The sequence below is a fragment of the Enhydra lutris genome, unplaced genomic scaffold (assembly GCF_002288905.1).
Source record: "Enhydra lutris kenyoni isolate GAN:26980312 unplaced genomic scaffold, ASM228890v2 scaffoldscaffold1, whole genome shotgun sequence".
Classification (NCBI taxonomy): domain Eukaryota; kingdom Metazoa; phylum Chordata; class Mammalia; order Carnivora; family Mustelidae; genus Enhydra; species Enhydra lutris.
In genome coordinates, this window is record NW_019154085.1 from 12,455,623 (window position 1) to 12,479,750 (window position 24,128).

The 24,128-nt window shown below is 41.1% G+C and overlaps 1 protein-coding gene across 2 annotated transcripts; it reads right to left on the minus strand.

Annotated features, from left to right (window-relative positions):
• Positions 1–23,014, minus strand: LOC111144717 (potassium channel tetramerization domain containing 18). 2 transcript variants are annotated; one of them, XM_022499163.1, is made up of 7 exons: positions 21,791–23,014; positions 20,522–20,757; positions 18,902–19,113; positions 16,445–16,638; positions 15,078–15,172; positions 8,130–8,232; positions 1–1,601 (listed from the first exon to the last, which is right to left on the minus strand). In XM_022499163.1, the coding sequence occupies exons 2-7, from the start codon at positions 20,679–20,681 to the stop codon at positions 1,121–1,123; spliced, it is 1,245 nt and encodes a 414-aa protein (XP_022354871.1). In that variant the 5' UTR covers positions 20,682–20,757; positions 21,791–23,014; the 3' UTR covers positions 1–1,120. The 2 variants fall into 2 exon arrangements, with proteins under 2 accessions (XP_022354871.1, XP_022354874.1); XM_022499166.1 differs by lacking the exon at positions 21,791–23,014 and having other exon boundaries at positions 20,522–21,355.
• Between the last annotated feature and the right edge of the window lie 1,114 nt (positions 23,015–24,128).

Below are 24,128 nucleotides of genomic sequence, written 5' to 3' on the forward strand. Positions count from 1 at the left end.
TTTATGGAAAAGTTTTAATTTATTTTGTAAAAAGTAATGCTTTGAGTATATTTACTCTACCCTTTCAAAGTAATGCAAGTACAATGATAAGCACAGAGTAAAAATACCCTGCTTTATGAACTTATTTTTAATACACTGAAGGCATACTGCTTACTGAAGGCAGAAATGTGGGATCCAATTATAAAACTTAACATGTCAGAGCAGACACATACAACTGAATAGTTGTGAAAAAATAGAGGATTAATCAAAATATTTTGTTTAAAAATATTAAGTTCAAGGTAAGTGGGAGTTTTACGCATAAAAATCATATTGTATAATCAGAATGACTCCTCATTGGTCATTCCTGAGAAACAAGTAGTAACTTTAGTTAAAAGTTAATGCTTAACTTCCTTTTCAAAGTACTTTCAGAATTTCACTGTTCAAATTAAAATAAAATATTTTAACAATTCATTCTGAAGACATGTTACATAGTTCTCATCCCAAGACATCTTCTTATGATGTACAAATAAATCTGCTAGCAAAAAGGGGTAAGAAAGAAAACAATCTAGGAAAAGAAAATAGTTCAATTGAGTCAGAGTCAAAGTGTGATCTTAAATTATTATTTTTTCCCCCCTCGTCATTTCTTTTCACGAAGCCTTCTGAGACTGGAAGAAACCTGCAGGGAGCTCACCTGGGTCTGAATTTTCTATCAAATCTCTTGGCTGTGACACAGCACAGGGAAACACTAATGTCACCCTATTTCACCAGACGGAAATATCTAACCCCATTCGGCCCTGGGCGGCAATGAGTAACATTACAAAAGTGCCTAAAGTCTATAATTATTCAGCAACAAAGTGTACTTGTAGTGATGATTTTACTGTACTGTTCTGTTGCCTTAAGACCAATGAACCATCAAAAAAAAAAAAAAAAATTAAAAACCTGAAATTCAAACCGTCAGTAGACAACCATTTCCAAGTTGAGACAAGATAGGCCCAACCACTTAAAGTCTCCCTCTTCCATGCCTCCTTGACACGATTCATTTTTCCCGTAATGATCCTAAAGAAACCCCGGTTTCCAGCCCTACTGCGCCACGGAGCAGCGCACGGCTCGGGCACTCCGGGAAGCGAGCGGGACGCTTCCGTCAATCAGCCTGACCCCGCCCATTTTCAGTCCGCGCGTGCGCGCCTGGGGCTTCCGGGGTCGGCGCGGGGGTCTCCGCGGGCCTGGTTTCTGCGCCGGCGGACGGGGGCGGCCCGGCGGCGCACAGTGGAGTCCGCTTCAGTTTTATCACGCGGGGCGGGGCGGCCTTCTTGTCGGAGAGCAGGACCTTGGCGGGAGGCGGGTGCGCGGCTCCGTTCTCCGCGCTCCCGGCCCCACGAGGCTGAGGCTGCCCCGGCAGCGCAGCGCCCGCCCGGGACCGGGACGGAGCGTTCGGCGGCGCCGAGCGCAGCGCTGCCTTCCCGCCTGCAGACTGGGGGGCGCCGGCCGGGGACACCCGCACCGACGCCGAGTTCTTGACTTTAATTTGGGTGCTGGTGGAAGGGCCCAGGAATCTGACCGGCTTGGGACCAGTCTTACAGTTCACACCTTCGTCTTCCTCGTCACTGAACGCCGTCAGTCGCCTGTGAACACAGAAGCATGTCCTGGTCAGCGTTTACAGGGCTGGGCGACCCGGGGACGCGTCTCCAAAGTTCTGTCTTAAGGACCAAAATCATTTTCCTCAAGAATTTGAGTCAAGATGTTCGGAGGCATCAGCCTACCTCATCTCCTCTCCCATCAAGGTCAATAAATAAATCACCAAGGTTACATGAGATTGTTTCTACTTGAAAACACACTCTTTAAAATCACCATAATGTTAATAAGAACGACAACTTGAAATTTACTATGTTATACTAGAATTACACATCACTTGGTTCCTAAGAATCCTCAAGTGGTCCGGAGGATAACCAGGATGATCCCAAGTTGTTTTGTTTTCCCAGAACAACAGTTTTTTAATAGAGTTACTGAGGAAATTTACTGTTTCACAGTCCAATAAACTCCTTGAGAAATGCTACTGCATATTTTACTCTCCTCTTGAAACTTTACACTCCAACAAAGTTTCTGAGGTCTAAAGGCAACTGTTTAACTTTGTTGTATCCGTATTTCCCAATAATTCTGTAATGCAACATCTGGCACCCACTAAAATTAGCATTTTTTGAAATGCATTTGGGGAGCTGCTAGAATGGTCAAACCCTTGGTATACTTGGATGCTTTTTGAATTTGAGAGGTACTGGACAAACCTTCAGAGATACCTGAATTGAGTCTGCCATTCATTATAAAAAAAGTCTGAAGGCACAGCAGTGTTTTAATTTTTTAAAAATTCTGTTTAAACAAAAAAACCCACCTAGTTTACCCATTTCTTCCCTCCCCCAGCCCTTGCCTTTGACAACCACTAACGATTAGTTCTTTGTATCTATCAGCTTGGAATTGATGGGGGGGAGGGTCCACATATTAGATCATATTAGATCATATTAGATATTAGATCACACTTATTTCACTTACTGCCCTCAAGGTCCATCCATGTTGTCACAAATGGCAAGATTTCATTCTTTTTTACGGATGAATAATATTCCACTGTGTGTGTGTGTAACACTTATATACACACACACCACATCTTTTTCCATCCATCATTGACACTTGGGTTTTTCCATATTGTAAACAATATTGCAATGAACATAGGGATGCATATATCTTTTCAAGTTACTCTTTGCATTTTCTTCGGATAAATACCCAGAAGTGAAATTGCTGGATCATATGGTAGTTCTACCTTTAATTTTTTGAAGAGCCTCCATACTATTTTCCATAGTGGCTGCACCAGTTTACATTCCCACCATAAGTGCACAAGGGGTCCCTTCTCTCCACATCCTTGCCAACATTTGTTCTCTCCTTCTTTCGGATAATAGCCACCCTAACAGATCTGAGGTGGTATCTCAGTGTGGTTTTGATTTGCGTTTCCCTGATGGTTACTGATGCTGAGCATCTTTTCATGTGCCTCTCAGCAATCTGTATGTCTTCTTTGGAAAAGTATCTATTCAGATTTTCTGCTCATTTTATAATCTTTTTTTTTTTTTTTTTTTTTTTTGCTATTGAGTTGTATGAGTTCCTTACATATTTTAGATATTAGCTCCTTATCAGATATATGATTTGCAAATATTTCTCCCATTCAGCAGATAGTCTTTTGATTTTGATAGTTTCCTTTGCTGTGTAGAAGTTTTTTAGTTTGATATAGTCCCACTTGTTTACTTTTACCTTTGTTATTTTTGCTTTTGGTGTCAGATACAAAAAAAAAAAAATCATTCCCAAGGTCTGTGTCAAATTACTTACTACCTCTGTTTTTCTTCCAGGAGTTTAATGACTTCAGATCTTATGTTCAAGTCTTTAATCTATTTGAGTTAATTTTTGTGTGTGGTGCAAGACAGGGATTCAGTTTCATTGTTTTGCGCGTGGATGTCCAATATTCCCAACACCATGTACTAAAGAGACTGTTCTTTATGGGTATCTTTATTTCTGGGCTTTCTATTCTGTTCCTCTGATCTATGTGTCTAGTTTTATGCCAATACCATACTGTTTTAATTATTATAGTTCTGTAATATACAGTAGTCTGCCCTTTTCTGCAGTTTCTGCAGTTTAAATTACCCACAGTCAACCATGGTCTGGAAGCAGATGATCCTCCTTCTGACTATAATCAGAATGTCAGTACTAGCCTAACACCATGTCACAATGTCATTCATACTATGACTACTAGCCTAATGCTATGTCTATGTCCTTCACTTCATCTCATCAATACGCATTTTATCATCTCACATCATCTCAAGAAGGGTGATGTACAATAAGATATTTCAAGAGACCCCATTCCGATAACATTTATTACAGTATATTGTTATAATTGTTCTATTTTATTAGTTATTATTATTAATCCTGTGCCTAATTTATAAACTAAACTTTATCACAGGTACGTACATATAGGAAAAAACGCAGTACATATACAGTTCAGTACTACCCGTAGTTTCAGGCATCTACTGGGGGTCTTGGAACATATCCCCTGTGGAAAAGGAGGGGAGGGGACTATGTTAATTGAAATCAGGGACCATGAGGTTTCCAGCTTTGTCAAATCTTCTTTCTCAGGATTGCTTTGACTATTCGGGATGTTTTGTGGTTCCATACAAATGTGAGGACTGTTTGTTCTATTTCCATAAAAAAAAAATGCCATTGGAATTTTGATAGGGATTGCACTGAATCTGTAGATTGCTTTGGGCAGTATGGACATTTTTACAGTATTCTTCCAATCCATGAGAACAGAATATCTTTCCATTTATTTATGTTTTCTTCAGTTTCTTTCATTTCTTTAATATCTTATAGTTTTCAATAAGCAGGTCTTTCACCTCCTTGGTTAAATTTATTTCTAGATATTTTATTCTTTTTGGTGCAATTGTAAATGGGATTTTTTTCTTAATGAATCTTTCTGATAATTCATCATTAGTGTATAGAAATAAAGATTTTTGTGTATTAATTTTGTAACCTGCAAATTTACTGAATTTGTTTGTTTTCTCTAATTGTACTGATGGTTTTAACGTTTTCTATGTATAATATCATGCCAACTACAAATAGTGCCAGTTTTACTTCTTCCTTTCTAATTTGGATGCCCTTTATTTCTTTTTCTTGCCTAGATGCTCTGGCTAGGACTTCCAGTACCATGTTGAATAAAAGTGGCAAGAGTGGGCATCCTTGTCTTATTCCTGACCTTAAAGGAAAAGCCTTTCACCATTGATTATGTTGCTAGCTGGGGTCTTGTCATATATGGCCTTTATTATGTTGATGTGCAGTCCCTCTATTCCCACTTTGTTGTGAATTTTTATCATAAACTGTTGTTGAATTTTGTCAAGTGCTTTTTCTGTATCTATTGAGATGATCACATGATTTTTGATAGGATATCAAAACCGGGGCGCCTGGGTGGCTCAGTGGGTTAAAGCCTCTGCCTTTGGCTCAGATCATGATTCCAGGGTCCTGGGATCGAGCCCCGCATTGGGCTCTCTGCTCACCAGGGAGCCTGCTTCCTCCTCTCTCTCTCTCTGCTTCTCTGCCTACTTGTGATCTCTGTCTGTCAAAATAAATAAATAAAATCTTAAAAAAAAAAAAAAACCCTAATGAGACATTTGTTTCAGTTCACAATAGGGAAGTTGGAAAATCTTGAATTTACCTCCTCCCATGGATACACTGAGTTTACATCTACATACAGAACAATTTCCTCTTAAAATCCTAAAGAATAGCTGAGTGACAACTACACATTATTAGTAGAAGAAAGGAAATAAAGATTGGAGCAGAAGTAAATGAAATAGAGACTATAAAGACAATAGAAAAGATCAATGAAACTAAGAGCTGGTTCTTTAAAAAGATAAACAAAATTGACCAACCTTTAGCTAGACTCACCAAGAAAAAAGAGAAAGGACTTAAATAAATAAAATCAGAAATGAACAGATGTTACAACTGATACCATGGAGACACAAAGGATCATAAGAACTTCCTATGAATAATTACATAGCAAAAAATTGGACAACCTAGAAGAGATAGATAAATTCTTAAGTGATTAAGAGGCACAAGCTTCTAGTTATAAATAAGTCATGGGGATGAAAAGTATAGCCTAAGGGAATACTGTCAATAATATTATATAACGTTGTATGGTGACAGATGGTAAGGAGACTTAGCATTGTGAGCAATGCATAATGCATAGAATTGTTGATTCACTATTTTACACCTGAAACTAATATAACATTGTATGTCAACTATACTACAGTATTTTTTTAAAAAAGGAAATAAGTAAATAAATAAATTTTTTAAAATTCCTAGAAACATACAACCTACCAAGACTGACTCAAGATGAAATTGACAATATGAACAGACCAACTACTAGTAAAGAGGTTGAATCAGTAATCAAAAAGCAACCAGGCCACCTGGCTGGCTCAGTCAGTGGACATGTGACTCCTGATCTTGGGGACATGAGTTCAAGCCCCACATAGGGCCTCGAGCTTACTTAAAAACTAAAACAAAACAAAACAAAAATACTCCCAACAAACGAAAGTCCAGGACCAGATGGTTTCACTGGTAAATTCTACCAAACATTTGAAGATTTAATACCAATCCTCAAATGTTTCCAAATAACAGAAGATGAGGGAACTCTCCCAAATTCTTTTTATGAAGCCAGGAGAACGCTGATACGAAAACCAGACAAGAATGCCACAAGAAAAGAAAATTACAGGCCAATACCCCTGGTGAACATAAATGCAATAATACTCAACAAAATATTAGCAAATCATATTCTACAATACATTAAAAGGATCGTACACCAAGACAAGCAGGATTTATTCCAGGGATGCGAGGATGGTTCAACATCTGTAAGCCAGTCAATGCGATATACCACATTACCAAAATGTAGGAACAATCAGAGGGAATATTGTCTGAAATGACCTTAAAACTGTCAAACAACCACCGTCGAAACCCTGCCTGCCTCTTCTACGGCTTGCATCAGTTTCATTTCACGAAGATAGTCTCCTGAATGGGAAGTGTAATGGCAATTCCCCTAGTTTTCTCCCTCTTATCAGCACCGATGAGTTTTCAGAGGCAAATAAATGAACTTTGATCCTGGAAATAGGATCATAATGGCATGGTGATCTGAACACTGACATGTAGTAGAGAATACAAACACATTCAACCCTAAAACTACTAAACATAACTACATTTAGTTAAGTGAATCAAGTCATTCTTTGGGACCTCGCAGTTGCTTCTAAGTCACCAATATCATTAAATTATCCATGAATCAAAAACCATGCTTAATAAACCAGAGAGAAGACAAACAGAGGAGAATCTCCATAAAACCATTCCTGCTTGTTTTTTTCTGTCCACAACTTCCACTAGACTCTTGACCACGTTTTCTCAACCTTATCATTATTGCCATTTATAGCTGAATACATCTTGGTTGTTGGTGCTGCCCAGCACATTCTGAGATGTTTAGCAGTGTCCCTGGGCTCACTTACTAGGTCCCAGTAGCATCTCCCACCCCACTGTGTCTCTGAATATTGCCAAATATGCCCTATGGGACAAAAGTGCCTCCATTTGAGAACCACTGCTCTAGACCCAAACAATATTTGCTAACTGTAAGCCCAAAAAGCAAAATAAATAATAATAAAAAGGAGAGTCTTTAAGAAAAAAGCTCATTTAACAAGAGATAATGAACAACTAAAAACTGAATAAAATTCTCCACATTTCTGTGGAAGATCCAAAGGGTAAGAAAAAAAAGAAAACAATCAGAGATTCTACAGGGTCACTGAATCAAATTCTAGAACAGATGATCAAGAAATCAGAACATTTGAAAACCATGAATAATACCCAATGAAAAATATGATTCTAAATGTATTTAAAGTGAAAGGCAGAGATGTGGAGTCAAGTTAATGCTAATAATTTCATAGAATTATAAGAAATACCATTAAATTGGGCACCTGGGTGGCTCAGTGGGTTAAAGCCTCTCCCTTCAGCTCAGGTCATGATCTCAGGGTCCTGGGATCGAGTCCCAAATTGGGGGGGTCTCTGCTCAGCAGGGAGCCTGCTTCCTCCTCTCTCTCTGCCTGCCTCTCTGCCTACTTGTGATCTCTCTGTCAAATAAATAAATAAAATCTTAAAAAAAAAAAAGAAATACCATTAAATTAAAATGCTATTTGTGGTAACAGGAAGGAGAAAGGAATTCAGAGTAAGTCAGAAGATTTCAAATATTAAGTCTAATAAGTAAGTTTTTGACTACTGCCAATAAAGCCTAGGATTTCACTTTTATAGGGAAAAATACCACAGCATTCTCACTGTATCCACTAGTATTCTTAAAAGCACACTCTCCCAAAAAGGACATACTGTAAGTCAGTTTTAGAGAATTATTTCCAATGTTTAGATAGTTTTGATAATTTTGAATTTATCATGATTTATATTTTGATGATAAGGCAAAGCACTTAGCTCAGTGATTAGTAAGTTTGGTAAGGTCAAGAACCATTATTCGTTTCCCCAGTAAAAGCAGTAAAAATACAGGTTCAAATTCATAAAGTGAAAAACAGTATGAAGAGAGCACAGATAACCTCTTTCGAATCGGGGCCATGTGACGGAGGCTTCCAAGCAAGGGCCGCTCTTCCAGAGTCCAACATTCTATGAGCTCATGAGGCACCCGCCAGTAGCTAACACCTGGAAGATAAAAAGGCATAATTAAGAGAGCCACTGTCCCCTGCAAAAGGTTCAGCAGCACGGTTTTGTGTAAGACTAGGCAGAAAGAGTTTGAAATTCAGGCCATCTGAAGAAGGTAGGTGTACACCGGAAGTGTCCCCGAGAAGAGCCAAGACAACAGCGGCCCAGCTCAGGTCTAGGAATGGCCGGCCACCAGCCCCAGCTCCGCCAGTGATGTTCCGCAGGTGGTCATACGGGTCCTGCACAGGAGGGCGTGCGCTGTTAAAGGCGCGGGCTCTGGGGCCAAGACTGCCTTGGAAGTCTTGTCTTGCCACATCTGTCACTCACTGACCATGCGACCTTGGGAAAGTTACTTAACTTTTCTGTGCCTAAATTTTCTCATCTGTGAAATGACAACAATGTTACCTACTTCATAGGTTGGTTGTGATGATTAAATGAGTAAATAAATGCAAAATGCTTAGTATATGTACTGGCACCTGAACACTTAAGAGACATTGGGTACTTTATTCTATAAATCATAGTGTTGACGGTCATGTAAAGATTGGACAGTGAGGGTTCTAACCGCCACCCTATCTACCTCATTGGGTTGCAGTAATCATCAAATCAGGTATATTTTGTGAACTACTCTATAAGAGGCAACCACTATAAAAATATGAGCTATCACTACCTTACAAGCAGCTTTTCAAACAAGAATAATCAGAGTTAATGTGTTAGGTCAAGATTGTGGTCAAATTTTAATTTTTCAATCTGGTTAGGTTTCTGAATGGAAGTTGGAAATGTATTTTTATGAACCTTAAAAACATTATGCTGAGTGAAAAAAGACAAACACAAAAGGTCACATAGTGTACAATCTCAATTACAGGAAATATCCAGAATAGGCAAATGCATTGACACAGAAAACAGACTGGTGGCGGCCAGAGGCTGAAGACAGAAGAGAATGGGGAGTAACTGCTTACAGGTACTGCCTTTCCTTTTGGGGTGATGAAAATGTTTTGCAACTAGATGGAGATGGTGGTTATACAACATTGTTGACGTAGTAAATGCCACTGAAGTATATGCTTTGATTTTATGTTATGTGAATTTCACCTCAAATTTTAATTAGCAATAATCGTGCCTCGGATAAACCTCATTGGCTACGATATTGCCACTGCGCAAAGCTTCACCTCAATTTTTAAAAAAGAATCACTAAAAATATATAAAAATGCATTTTAGGGGCGCCTGGGTGGCTCAGTGGGTTAAGCCACTGCCTTCGGCTCAGGTCATGATCTCGGGGTCCTGGGATTGAGCCCCGCATCGGGCTCTCTGCTCAGCGGGGAGCCTCCTTCCTCCTCTCTCTCTGCCTGCCTCTCTGCCTGCTTGTGATCTCTCTCTGTCAAATAAATAAATAAAATCTTTAAAAAAAAATGCATTTTAAAAAGACTTTAAAAATGATGTTAGATAAAAAGTGATTGACTTTTCTTTTTTAAAGTAATTTTGAAGTCCCAGGAATGGATATGGTGTCCTGTTTTTTTGTTTGTTTTTTTAAAGATTTATTATGAGAGCAAGAGAGGGAGAGCATGAGCAGGAGGGGCAGAGAGAGGGGCAGAAAGAGAATCTCAAGCAGATTCCACACAAAGTGTGGAGCCCAATGTGGGGCTTGATTCCATAACCCCACCCTGAGCCCAAACTGACAGTCCGATGCTCAACTGACTGTGCCACCCAGGCACCCCTGGTGTCTTGTTTTTTTAATCATTAAAGATTTAGTAATACAGGGGCGCCTGGGTGGCTTAGTAGGTTAAAGCCTCTGCCTTCGGCTCAGGTCATGATCTCAGGGTCCTGGGATCGAGTCCCGCATCAGGCTCTCTGCTCAGTGGGGAGCCTGCTTCCCTTCCTCTCTCTGCCTGCCTCTCTGCCTACTTGTGATCTCTCTCTGTCAAATAAAGAAATAAAATCTTAAAAAAAAAAAAAAAGATTTAGTAATACATATTAACCAACTTAGCAAGTTGGGCATATAAGTTATTATATATAATAGATATATCCAGTATTCACAGAAACCTATGGACCTCATTTTAAGACAGTAATTTTCTGGAACTGCTTCATCATGCTCCCAAACCTACTTACGCTACAAAAATATTCCCAAATCTCATCCATTAAGACTTTTTTAAAGTCAGGTTTATTGAGATATAATTTATATAAAATAAAATTCACCCTTTTAAAGTACTCGGTTCAATGATTTTTGACAAATGTATAGTTTTGTTTGTTTGTTTGTTTTTAAAGATTTATTTATTTGACAGACAGAGATCACAAGTTGGCAGAGAAGCAGGCGGTGGAGCGGGGGGAAGCAGGCTCCCCACTGAGCAGAGAGCAGATGCGGGGCTCAATCCTAGGACCCTGAGATCAGGACCTGAGCCAAAGGCAGAGGCTTAACCCACTGAGCCACCCAGGCGCCCCGACAAATGTATAGTCTTATAATCAAAGCTATAGTCAAGACATAGAACATTTCTGTTACCCCCCAAATCTCCCTTGTACCCCTCTGCAACCAGTGCCTCCCCTCCATTCCCTAATGTTACCTCTTCAGGGGTGGCACATAAATGGCTAGTTTCTTTAGCATGATGCTTTCAAGATTCATCCATGTTGCTATACACATTAATGACCATTTCTTTTTATTGCTTATATTCCACTATATGGATATACCACAATTTAAAAACTTTTATTTTTTTTTTCCTCCCTCTAAAGTAATTCACTTCCTTTGTACAGAATTTGGATTATATAGAAAAGTATATATTAAAAAAAATCAAGATCACTTCTAATCCTGAAACTAGAAAACATGGTTCATGACACTTTGATGAATCTGATTCCAGTCTTTTTCTTACTCATATGACAGGCACATAATTGAACATATTTTATATTTAATTTTGTTTCCTGCTTTTGATCATTCCGTGATAGCTTATTTTATCATGGGCATTCACCTATGTAAAAAATTATTCAAAATAGGGGCGCCTGGGTGGCTCAGTTGGTTAAGCATCTGCCTTCAGCTCAGGTCATGATCTCAGGGTCCTGGGATGGAGTCCCGCATCGGGCTCTCTGCTCAGTGGGGAGCCAGCTTCTCCCTCTCCCTCTGCTGCTGCTCTGCCTGCTTGTGTGCTCTGTCAAATAAACAAATAAAATCTTTAAAAAAAAAAGCTAATGGTTATTTTAAAAATTATTCAAAATAATTTTAATAGCTATAGCTCAACTATATCCCACAGATGTACCAATATGTATTTAATCCTCTATTATAGACACTTATATTGTTTTTATTTTTTCTGATATGAACAATGCTTCATTGAACACTCTGTTCATAAGCCTTTGTCTGCATTTGTATATGACCGTAGGGTAGATACCTAAAAGTAGAATTATCGAGTCAAAGAATATAAAAAATTTTGATGTTATTGATATATAATGATAAATTATTTCCCAATAAAGTGATATTAATTTTTACTCCTGCCAAGAATTCATAGATCTCTACTAATCTGGTATAAAAAAATAAGTCTCATTTAATATGTATGTCATTGATAAATAACAAGTGTGAACCTCTTGCCACATGTTTATCTCCTTTCCCAGAAATTTTGTGGTCATGAACTTCGCACATTTATTTACAATAGGGGTTGAATTGACTTTCTAATCAGTGTAAATAAATCCAATCTATTTTAAGGATATTCTTTGTCCAGTTAGTGTAATATTTTTATCTAAGTTTTTATTAGCCTTTTAATCTTATTTATACATTTCTGTTTTAAAGTTAATATATTATTATGTAATCAAATTTATTCATCTTTGTCTGTATGATTTATTTTCCAATTAAGAAAACAGTTATTTGCTTAAGTTTCATTATAGTTTACTACAGCCTCATTTTTCATCCATAATTCACCTGAGATTATTTTGATACATGACATGAGGCTAAGGTTGTTTTCTCCCAAGTATATTTCTCAATTATTAAATCATCTATCTTTTTACACCAATATTTAATACTCCTTATCACATAGTATTTTTATTCTTACAACTCCATTGGGGTTTACTTCTGATCTCTGTATCTATTCTTGTACCGGAAACATACGGTTCTTCTTATTATAAATCTCTATATAGTATTTTTACGATCAGTGATAGACTCGTTCCTCTAATGACTTCTACTCTCCAAAATGTTCCTATTTCACTGGCTTATTCTTTCAAAGGAATTTTAGAATCATTTCCTCAAGATTCCTCAAGAATTCCACTGATATTTTGCTAGGAACTACGTTAAACCTGTAACTTAATCTGAGAAGTACTGATGTCTTTATGATGAATATTATAAAATCTATATGAATAGACTTCCCATTCGGAAGCATGGTATGTCTCACCATAATCTTTGTCTTTTTTTTTTTTAATAGGTGGATGGATGAATTGATGGATGGATAAACATATTTTGGCAGTCTTCTTCACAAAAGACTCCACAAAAGCATTTTTTCTTTCCCACAAAAGCATTTCCTGATAGGTCAGTCCTAGTTATTTTGTTTATTGTCATTGTGAGTGGGATTTTTCTGCTGTGATTTCTAACTAATCTATCATAAGTAAGCTGGTCTCTATTTACTTATATAGTTTGGTCTACTAAACTCATTGTTTAAAATACCTTTAGTTGATTCCTTTGGGTTTTCTTAAAGGACATACTGTCCCCAAATAATAAATGCCTTCTTCCTTCCAATAATTCTTTATCCTACTTCTGTATCCTACCTGATGGTTTTCCACAGGCCTTCCAGAATGGTGTTAAATACCAATGATACTTCATTGCATGCTTTTTTTTTTTTTTTAAAGATTTTATTTATTCATTTGATAGACAGAGATCACAAGTAGGCAGAGAGGCAGACAGATAGAGAGAGAGGTGGAAGCAGGCTCCCCGCAGAGCAGAGAGCCCGATGTGGGGCTCGATCCCAGGACACTGGGACCATGACCTGAGCCGAAGGCAGAGGCTTTAACCCACTGAGCCACCCAGGTGCCCCACCTCATTGCATGCTTTCAAAAAAGTTAAAAATCAGTCTTACACTCCGTTAGTCAGTGATATCAGCTCTCCACTTCAGCTTCCTGAGTCAGTGGAGAGAGAAGCCCAGCCAGGGCACTCCCGAAGGCTCCTGGGCTGTCGGCCAGTCCGGAGCCACAACAGGAGCCACAGAGAACACAGGGTGGGCGGGGGGGAGGGGAGGGCATTGTTCCTCAACTTAAGCCTAAGTGTCTCAAAGTCAATTAAATCTAAAATAAAAAGCTTAAAGAGAATAGCACTTTTTTTTTTCTATCTGCTTGAGGGGTATGATTTAGGAAAAATAAATAAAGGAGGAAAAGTGAGGGGGGACAAAGTCGAGGAAAGGAAGGAGGGTTGGTACTAGCAACCCACCCAAAAGAACAGGTGGTGGGAGAGTTTTTAAAAGCCTCCTCCTCCTTTCCTTTTATTCCATCTTATGTGACTTGCAATGTCTGTCTCTACCAGCTTTTAAGATCATTTGAGGACCAAGATGTGTTTTATTTATCTGTGGACCCAACTTTAGGGCTTCTTACAGGGTTTGCACCTAAGAGACATTCAATCCATACTTGTTAATTAAGAAAAAAGCTTAGACATAAAACAGTTAACGCTCTGTGATCCTTACAAGTGGCAGGGCCTCTCTGGACTCAATTTTCTCATCAGTGCAATGGTAAACAGCATCCAGAATTGGTTTTTTTGTTTTGTTTTGTTTTTTTGGCAGAATTGTTTTAAGACTAAGAGGTACTGAATGTAAGCCACTTATCACACCGGATACTAAACAGCATTATTATTCTCAAATGATACGAGCGGTTGGTAAAAATGGTCAAATTTCAAAGTGTGTATTTAAAGATGATTGTTTCTTAAGTGTTCTTCAGATATCTTCTATGGTATTATTTTCATTTTCTCTTTTTTTAACTTTTCCTTTTTTTTTTTTTTTTTAAGATTTTACTTTTAAGTAATCTCTACACCCAACATGGGGCTGAAACCCACAAGCCCAAGATCAGGAGTTGCATACTCCACTGACCGAGCAGGCCAGGCAACCCTCCTTTTTTCTTTTGATTGTATAATGCATGCTTAGTTTAAACATACACTTCCTGGGAACAAAGCTAGGTGCACAACAGGTGCTAAATAAATTGTTGTTTAATTGAACTAAATAAGCATAACTAATAGATGCTGAAATTATAAACTATTTTTTAGGTTAGTGGATTTTAAACAATTAGTAATATCTAGCTATTTGGGAATCTAAAGTTTTTTTTTTTTAAGATTTACTTATTTTAGGGCGCCTGGGTGGCTCAGTGGGTTAAGCCTCTGCCTTCGGCTCGGGTCATGATCTCAGGGTCCTGGGATTGAGTCCCACTTCGGGCTCTCTGCTCAGCAGGGAGCCTGCTTCCTCCTCTCTCTCTCTCTGCCTGACTGTCTGCCTACTTGTGATCTCTCTCTCTCTCTGAAAAAAAAAAAAAAAAAAAATTCCTAAAAAAAAAAAAAAAAAAAAGATTTGCTTATTTTAGAGAGAGAGAGCAGGGGGAAGGGCAAAGGGAAAGAGAGAGAGTGTCCCAAGCTGACTCTGTGCTAAACATGGAGCCCAACTACGGGCTCTATCTCATGACCCTGAGATCGGGACCTGAGCTGAAACCAAGAGTCAGATGCTTAAACACCTGAGCCACCGAGGCACCCCAAGAGATCTCAAGATTTTTAAGTAAACTGCCTCAATCAATGATACTACGCGGCGACAAATACACAAAGACATACTTGACCTACACAAAGAAATACTTTCTCAAAAAGAGAAATGCAGCATTTGAGCTTACTTTGTTTTTTGCCATGAAATAAAAGAATTGTACTATACCTTTTCCTTCCCAGGCATCGAAGGCATCCATCATTTTCTTCAGTTCAGCTACTGAATAATAGCTCCAAATGTACTGAACATTATTTCCCGCCTCTCTAGAAATATTGCGAAAGGTGATGAAAACATACTACCTAAGTATGAATGTGTGTATGTGTATACACACACACACACGAACACACACATAACTAGATACTCACCAAGTACTTGTTAATTAAGGGGAAAAATATGTTGGTATTGAATAACATTTCTTCTGTGACCCTCCCTTAAGTATATAGATAATATATTATGTATTATATACTATGGGTATAATATGTTATACTTGTGCTAACCCACATTTGATCTTTTTTTACTGTGGTAAAGCACTTGTTAATTCCACAATATAGACTGTGCAGACAAATCAACAAATCTTTAAAAATAAGTTTTCTAAAAAATTACCTAACCCCAGGAAGATTTTAAAAGATTCACCTTTGACTAAAACTTGCATAGCATTATGCCAAGCACTCACCTATCTTATATAAACATCCTGGAAAGAATTCAGAAAATGATGACATATTTAATCACCTAATAAGCAAGTCATGGGGTCATTCATTAGTCAGTAATATGTGACCCAATCCAGCCACCCAGAGAATTAAAAAAATAACAACAGGGGCGCCTGGGTGGCTCAGTGGTTAAAGCCTCTGCCTTCGGCTCAGGTCATGATCTCAGGGTCCTGGGATCGAGTCCCGCATCTGGCTCTCTGCTCAGCAGGGAGCCTGCCTCCTCCTCCTGTCTCTCTCTGCCTGCCTCTCTGCCTACTTGTGATCTGTCTGTCAAATAAAAAAAAAATAATAATAATAACAACAACAAAAAACAGGACTGCTAAGTGAACTGACCAATGTTAAGTAAATTTACAGAAAGAATATTAAGAGAATAACCCTTAAGAATTTAACATGTTTGAGTCATAGAATTTTAAGGCTGGGAGGGACCAGGGAAGTCCTTCGTTATTTCTCAGAACAGGTCACCAAGGCACAGGCCAGTCCTGGGTCACTCAGTGGGCCTGCTGACTTCTAAGCAGTGCTTCTGCTCCTGGACTACGTATGGTCCGGGGGGAGAGAGACAGGCAAGCAGGGGGCTTTGCTTTTCTTTTTTCTAAAGCCTCAGGGGATTGTGATGCCCACACCCAGTTGCGAGGCAATAGACTAGACCACTGTGCTTGTCCTGTGGCCTACATGCACATCATGAAGCTGGTCTTGCCAGCCAGGGCTCACGCTGCACGCTGCCCAGTGTCGATCATGTCCTCTAGTCAACCACATACTCCATTCAGGAACACCTCTTACAAGACACCAAGACTTCATTTTGTTCCTTTTCCTATTTAAATTTGGACATACCTTTTAAAAATGCTTTTACTGTGAATTCTTCCTCCCAGCTGCTTATCAATAGCATCTGTTCCATCCGTTTTTGTGGAGTATACGCCGATAATTCTGCTCTCGCAGCTCGCACCGGATGTGTTAAGATAGTGGAGAACCCAAACCGTTGGCTTATTGCAAACTAAACCATATGAATCACAGAAGTCTGTTAGAGCCTGGAGCAAAAACAATATACAAAATTTGAATTTAATTCTGGAGTAAAGTAAAAATGAATGTGCTCTATTTCATGTAAAGCTGCATTTTAGTTGGTCATATGGGAAATAAAAACATTATAAATTTCGGCCTAGTCTTTATGCCTTGAAAAAGCAAACATGCTTTTGTTGAATTTGAGGTGAGCATGGGGCAAACCACAAAAGGCACCACCCAAAAACCCAACACCTTTTCCTCTACCGAATCCTTTCCCACAGAGAAATTGTATTTTCCTTTCCCCCCTCCTTTAGCCTCACTACCAACATTATTTTTAATTTTAAAATCTTCGTATGACAAAAGACCTTTTTCTTTTCCCTTTATTCGCCCAATTTCCCCTTTGACTCAGTCTTCCTTTCACCTTCTACTGAGTAAGCCTCATGGTTGATGCTTATTTTTAACTCCATGTCCAATCATGAATTAAGCAGATTAACTTGTTCTTTTCCACTGAAAGATAGGGATACATGAACCCCATGCAAACTGTAAAAACTCCTTTGGCACTTATCTACCTATTCATTCATTCACTTGAATATTAAGAAGCTGCTCTTGTGGTGAGTGGTGTCTAGGGTCCTGAACACAGTGTCCCAACCCTCCTTGAATTTATAGCTAAGGTAAAAGACAGTCAGCAAGCCATCAGTGCATAGCGTAAGTGCGACCAGGGGAGCCGATGTCACGCGAAGGGACACAGAGCAGTAGGGCTTCGCCCACTGGAGTGGCAAGAGCTTTCCCAGGGAGAAACAGCATTACTCCTCTGAGTGCTCTGAGGACCGGCACTTTTGTCTGCTTTGTCTAGTATCCCAAGTGCCTGGAATCGTGCCTGACGCAAAGGAGATGTTTGTATTTATGCACTCAAGTGAATGAAAATAGGACCCTCACATGTCTTACAGTTTCATTGAATATTGCTATCTAACTGTATGTTGTATTTCTTTGTGTCCCACACAGTCCCTAGAGCAGGGCTCTATACACCTAAGACACTGGAGATAAGTATGTGTTGGCTGACATGGTGAATGTCCTTTTTGCATACAAATCAGAAACAAAAGACTATGGAGTTGAGACTTCAGAAGATGAATGTCAGCCCACCCCAACTTTCCAGTCAGGTGTTTTAGCCCCATTCTGCAGATGTGGCAAACAGCACCCAATAACTTCTAAGTAACTTCAGTAGCAGAACCCACGCAACCATGCAAATTCCTGAAGGGGATCCGGAACCAAATCACCTTTCTCTTCATGCCGCACTCCTAATAACCGTACCGTCAGCTTGTTCTCCTAAACCGATGTCCAAATTAAACCAACTGAGATCAGTTTTCACTATTATTAATTATCTAGGAAAAGTATTTTCCTTTTAGATCCCCAAAGGTGTTAAAAGTCAATATAATACTTATCGATATGACAAAAACAGGTAATGACGCTTTTCAAGTCACATAAAGATCCTTAAAATGTGATTTAAAGGAGAAGCATCTTTAAAAAAAGATTTACTGATCCCAAAGTAAATTAATCAAAGTTATGTTTTAACTTAGTAACAAACTGCTACATTCACTAAATCAGGTAGGAGATTTTATACAATCTTTTATTCATCATGATCATTCTTTTAAAAAATCATTTCAGTAAATAAAATACCACTATACTGTTATGTACTACAGTATTGCTGTTAATTTACAAAGAACCTAAAGACCAGAATACTTTTAAAAAGCCATCAAAAGATATTAAATCTTTTCTCTCTCTGCCTACTTAAGATCTCTGTCAGATAAATAAATAAAATCTTTAAAAAAAAAGATATTAAATCTTCAATGAGAGAGAAAAACTCCATAAACCTCTGAGTGGCAATAAAATACACTTTCCTAGACCACATAATTTTGGTCTTAAAGAAATTAATAGGGGCGCCTGGGTGGTTCAGTGGGTTAAAGCCTCTGCCTTCGGCTCAGGTCATGATCCCAGGGTCCTGGGATCGAGCCCCGCATCAGGCTCTCTGCTCAGCAAGGAGTCTGCTTCCCTTCCTCTCTCTTTGCCTGCCTCTGCCTACTTGTGATTTCTGTCTGTCAAATAAATAAATAAAATCTTTAAAAAAATTAATAGTAATTAAGAAAAGTGTCTTCAAATGTTAGAAAAGTAAAACTTTCCCATGTTTGGCTTATGTGGTAACACAAGCTACGCAAAATAACACACATTGCTTTGTGTATAAAAATGTAAAAATATATACACATATATAATTTTTAAAACTTAAGAAAATGCCAAGACCTTTTTAAGTTCTATATTTGACCTTAAAGAATATGTCTCCATTTCATTGGCCAAGTGGTCAGACAGGCTGTACGGATAAGGGATGCCAAAATAATCAGCCTCTTCCTGGAGAGCAACTCGCGTGTGCTCATCTGTGGGAATGTGAACTTCTCCATGAAGATAATCCAAAAGGTATTTAAATAGATGTCCATCACGGTCAATAACACAAGCCCCTAGAAAACATTCAGTTCAAAAATCATTGCATAGATACACATGATCATAGATAAAATTTCAACATGTCCAACTAAAATCAGACTGAAGACCTCTACAATGAGAAACTTAGTAGCTACGGTTCAAATGGGGTTAGTCAGATTTGGTGATTCTCTGTGTTTGCACCAACCGTACAGGAAAATGTATTCCAAGCTCCATTTGGGATTTTGGATGCAATGACCATATTCCCGCTGTGGCCTTCTAAAAGCCATGGAGACCCCAGACTGCTCCTGAGATGTAAACTTACCCTAACCTCAATGCTGCCCAGCCAGGAAGGACGTATGGAGCTCCTCCCTAATGAGGGCGTGCTCTTAACACGTCATGTTTGGCTCTAAGCCAGCTGCTAGTGTCCCTGACATATAAACCCAGGGCTCCTGATGCTATGCCGGTACTATTTTATGATAATTTAGCAAAGCTGATGGAAGGTTACTCAGTAATTCCTTTTCTCCCTTGAGTAGCTTAGAATAGAAGGGATTAAGAAGCTAAAACCTGGGGGGAAAAAACCACAACCCCTGCTTACCATCTTTTCACCAACAATCTTCCTACCCACGTAGCCATCGAGCCCTGGCCACCAGCCACTGGTGTTTCCCATTCGTTCAACTGCCCTCCAGCTGACAAACCACTCTCCTAAGACCCAGGGTTACCAAGAGTCCCCCGTGCTCAAGACTCCTCACTCCCTCTCTCCTGACACAAAAGCAAGAGTGGGTTCTCTGGGCCCCAGAACACCGAAGAGGGGCAAAATGCCTTACTCGTGTGGCCGAAGTTTCTCGACAACCAGTAGTCAGTTCAGTAAACACCAGAGAACTCCAAGCAGGGAGAGCAGCCCAGATCTCTACCCTTGTGTTTTACAGTCCCTTCTGGAACCCCAATGTTCAGTCCTCCCCCCACTAAGTGACTGACATTTCTCGTGTGTACATGTCAGCCCACACAAGGCTACGCAGCTAGATGTGGCAAGTTTCATGCTAATTCAACACTACCACTGACTGCTCTGTGAACTAGGAGGACGGCTGCTTTCTCCAGAGAAATCGGTGTTTTAATCTGCAAAACACAGAGGGACGCCTCAACATCTTCATCCGTGGGGTTACACGGATGGAACAACATTCCAAATACAATCAATCCCCATAATGAGGTCACGGTTGGCCTTTACACGCATTCGTCTTCTTGTCAACTTGTAGTGACAGCGTCACAGACTCTGGAAACTCATATTTCATTTCTCCATGTATTTAATGAATCGCCATTCGGCCCTAATGGTCTCAATAATTAGTATACTGGTCAAATACATCCTATTGTAATTACGAAAACCAAAGGGAATTCAAACTAGACTATTTTAATGAATATTGATGACCATGCTTACAGACTTTAGGTATTTACCCGATTCATCTGTTTTTAGAGGAAAACGACCACTGAACATGGATGCCAGCATCGAGTCTTTAAAGCGGCACAAGGACTCACGTCTGGCTGTGTAAATACAGCCACCCACATTCAGTCGAAGAATATCTAACACCTTTTCTTCTGCCTTGTGACCTTCCATTGCTCCCAGCAACACCTGAATTTTTGCCTTCAAACGCTTTCAGAAACTGCAAAGTAAGGGCCGTCCTGTTCCACCTCTGTGAAAACAAAGAACAACCACTGCTGACATGTCCTACAATGCACTAAGTAGATAATGAAATAAACACATTTTAATGTGACTCAAATTCCTCAGCTCTGACAATACTGAAGGGCTTTATGTAATATTAAAGAAGTCCGAGATACGCTGGGAAGCTGGGAAACTTTGGCTCAAAGCATTTGCAAATGATAAACTGTCACCAACCAAATCATAGCTATTGAAATGACTGTGTAAAGAATTAAAATAATGCACTGAATGTCACATATAAAGCAAAGGTGAGGTTTGCTTATGTTCTCTGGTACTCACATATTTTTTTATGCTACAATATGCTACAGTAAGTCTGAGGGAGCTGTCTAGACCGCAGAGAGGGTCAGCATGTAGCGTGGGATTAGGCTACGAGGCTCTACCACTTACTAGGGTGGGACAAGTACTTATCTCCCTCTGCCGTTTCCTCATCTATAAAATGGACCCAGGGATGGTGCCCACCTCAAAGGACTATCAGAGGAAGGACCGACAGGACATATAAAAAGCTAAGAGAAGCTGACAGAACATACAGGACAGTCTCTGGCTCAGAGTAAGTACTTGGTAAGTGATAAATATTATCTATAATGATATAAATTTCACGATAAGGTGAATACTGAGGGATTGAGATTGGCTCTGGAGATTTAAGGAGACGTGAAAGCAGAAAGTATTAACAATGGTCATTGCAGTTCCCAGGTTAGGTCACCAAGGAACACATGTCATTTATTGACTGAAATCAGGATTTTATGTATACCAGTAGCCAGACCGGTCCAGAAAGCAACAAATAACACCTCTAAATCATGTGGCTTCTCCAGTCCAAAGCGGCTGAAGCTTTAGGGAAGTTTTAAGGATCTGATTTGCTAATCCTCTCAGGAGATGGATGACCCCAGATGACTGTGGGGTTTCTACCGAACCCGAAACAACATGTTGATGAAAGAGCTTCTCCTGATATAACTGCACATTCCACAGCACCTGTAAAACGGCAGTCTAGAGGCTCAGTCCTGGCAACTCACGTGTACTGCGAGCATCCTCTCCGAGATGCTCCAGTCTGGCCAGTGTCTAATGCATCAGGGAAAGGAGACCACTGGTGTCTGACAAAAACACTGGGCGTCAAACATGGTCAGTAGACAGAAACTCTCACGGACCCACGGTCCAGCTTTCCAACGCCACTCATCAATGTGACTTCTTCTGCTGCCTGGAAGTCGGAGGCGTAACCGGGCCAAGATCCAAGTGGGAAAACCATGTGTGAAGCCTGGGAGGGAACAGGCTCCCGCCACCCCAGCCACCAGCCCCCTGGAATCCATCTCTTCTTGAGAGCCCCAGGCAAACCACATCCCTTGCACCCCCTTGCATGAGCTTCCCACGCACCCCCCAATTAGAATCCGTGCGAAGTCCACCAAATATACTTTGTACCTCTCTACACGTTTTATCTCACTTATTTAATCCCTAATGGGGGGGGGGCATAAACCCTAGGAAGGCAGACTCTACAGCACTCTTAATAATTCCCATTTACTCAGTGCTTATGGGGTTTCAGTTACTGCAGGAGACCCGTGGCAGACATTATATAATTCACAAAAGCCCCACTGGGTCGGAATTACTGTCCCTACTGACAGAGGACGACCCTGGAGAAAGACGTAGAGCGGGGTGAGCAGGGTCCACACTAGGGCTCCGCCGCGGGTAAGTGGTGGGGTCGGCCCCAATCCGGGCCAGCAGGACCAGCTGCAAGTTTTTTCGCTGCACCCCACACTGCCTACTTCAGCATCGGCTCATCCGCAAGGCCCCTGACCCGGGCACTCCACTCACTAAGCATCTGTCCATCTGCAGGCTTCTGCTGTGACAGGAGGAACACGGCAGCACCCTGAGCGCGAGGATGTAAGAGCCGCCCCTGCCTCAGTCCGGTTCTCCTACAGCAGAGAACCATCCGTCACCATCTCAAGGCCAGTCACGGGCCCCGTCCTCAAATGCACCCGCTTAAACACTGGCTGTGTCGGAAGTGCCCTGCCCTCCGCGGAACTGCTCCCAAAGTGCGGCTCGCGGACCCCCTGCCTCAAAACAATCAGAGACGCTTGCTGTCAATTCAGATTCCCGGGCCACAGCACAGAGTCCGGTTCAGAAAGTCTGAGGTGGGGTCGGGAAGCCGCCCGCGGACCCCACTTTGAGAAACGCTGCTCGGGGACTTCGCACTCCTCCCACGATGCGGGACGAGAGGGGGAGGGGCTGGGACACCAGAAAGCCCCGCCAGGGTCTCCCCGCTGCCCGGGGGCCCACGAATCGGCCCGAAGCCCGAGCCTGCAGCCCGGGTCGCCCGTGATATCGGCGCGATCCGGGCCCTTCCTCGGGGCGCCCCGCTGCCTCCCGGGCCCGCGGCCCACCCGGCACCCAGGTCCTCTGCACGGGCGGGGCCGGGTAGGCGGCCTCCTCGACTGACCTGCGGCCCCCCCCCGGCCCTCGGCGCGGACGCCGGACGCCGCGGGGCCCGACGCGGAAGTGAGGGCCTCCTCGACTGCTCTGCAACTCGTGGAGCAGCGCGGCCCCAGCGGCGCCCCCGTGTGGCCCGGCCCGGCGGCGACTACACCCGGAAAGAGGGCGGCCCCGCCCCAGACACGCCCCGCCCCGCCCCCGGACTGGCCCCGCCCCACAGGCCGCCTCATCCTGCGGGCTCGGATTGGGCGAGAGTGGGAGGGCTCGGTACCTGCGGGAAAAGGCAAGACCCGGCAGAGAGGCAGAGGAGTGTCGCGTCTGTGCAGAGGCTGCTTTTCCGCGAGAAGAAAAGAAACAACACCGACGTTCTGATTGTTCCTGGTCAGTTAAGTGGTAAGAGTTAGGAAGAGTTATGTCTTCTTACTCCCAGGTGAGAGCCCTTCCCTCCAAACTGGGCGGCTCAATGCCAAGTTTAGTAATATACCACATGCACTTGGATAAGTCCATTCGGCCAGTGTCTGTAGTTTACAAAGCTGTTTCACACAGAGCATTCTTGTTTAATTTAGTCTGTTGTACTACCCCAGGTTTTTATTCCCATCACAGCAAGGAAAATTGAGGCAGGAGCGATCTTTGAGTGAACACTAATGTCCATCCGATGTTATGCTGAGCCTGTTGCATGATTATTTCATTTTATCTTAACTACACCCCCAAAACAGTTCGTCCAGCTTCCAGCAGCACCTTACCTTGTACGAAAGACTTTGCTAGGTATTTCAAGATGAATAAAACCCAGTCCTGTTTTCAAGATACTATTTCAAGGTACTATTTCTAGAGCCAATAGTAATTGGTTCCCAGTTCCTCTGCCTGGGTCTTAGAAGGGAAGAAGCCAATGAGACCTGCACCCACCTACCCCCTCAGACAGTAGTAGTCCCT

Excerpts from the sequence above, each read along its gene's own strand:
- LOC111144717 (XM_022499163.1), bottom strand. The coding sequence starts at position 20,681 with ATGGAAGGTCACAAGGCAGAAGAAAAGGTGTTAGATATTCTTCGACTG. Across the intron at positions 16,639-18,901 it reads CAAATATAGAACTTAAAAAG|GCTCTAACAGACTTCTGTGA; the intron begins GTCTTGGCATTT and ends TTTTTGCTCCAG. Across the intron at positions 1,602-8,129 it reads ATGGCCCCGATTCGAAAGAG|GCGACTGACGGCGTTCAGTG; the intron begins GTTATCTGTGCT and ends CTGTGTTCACAG.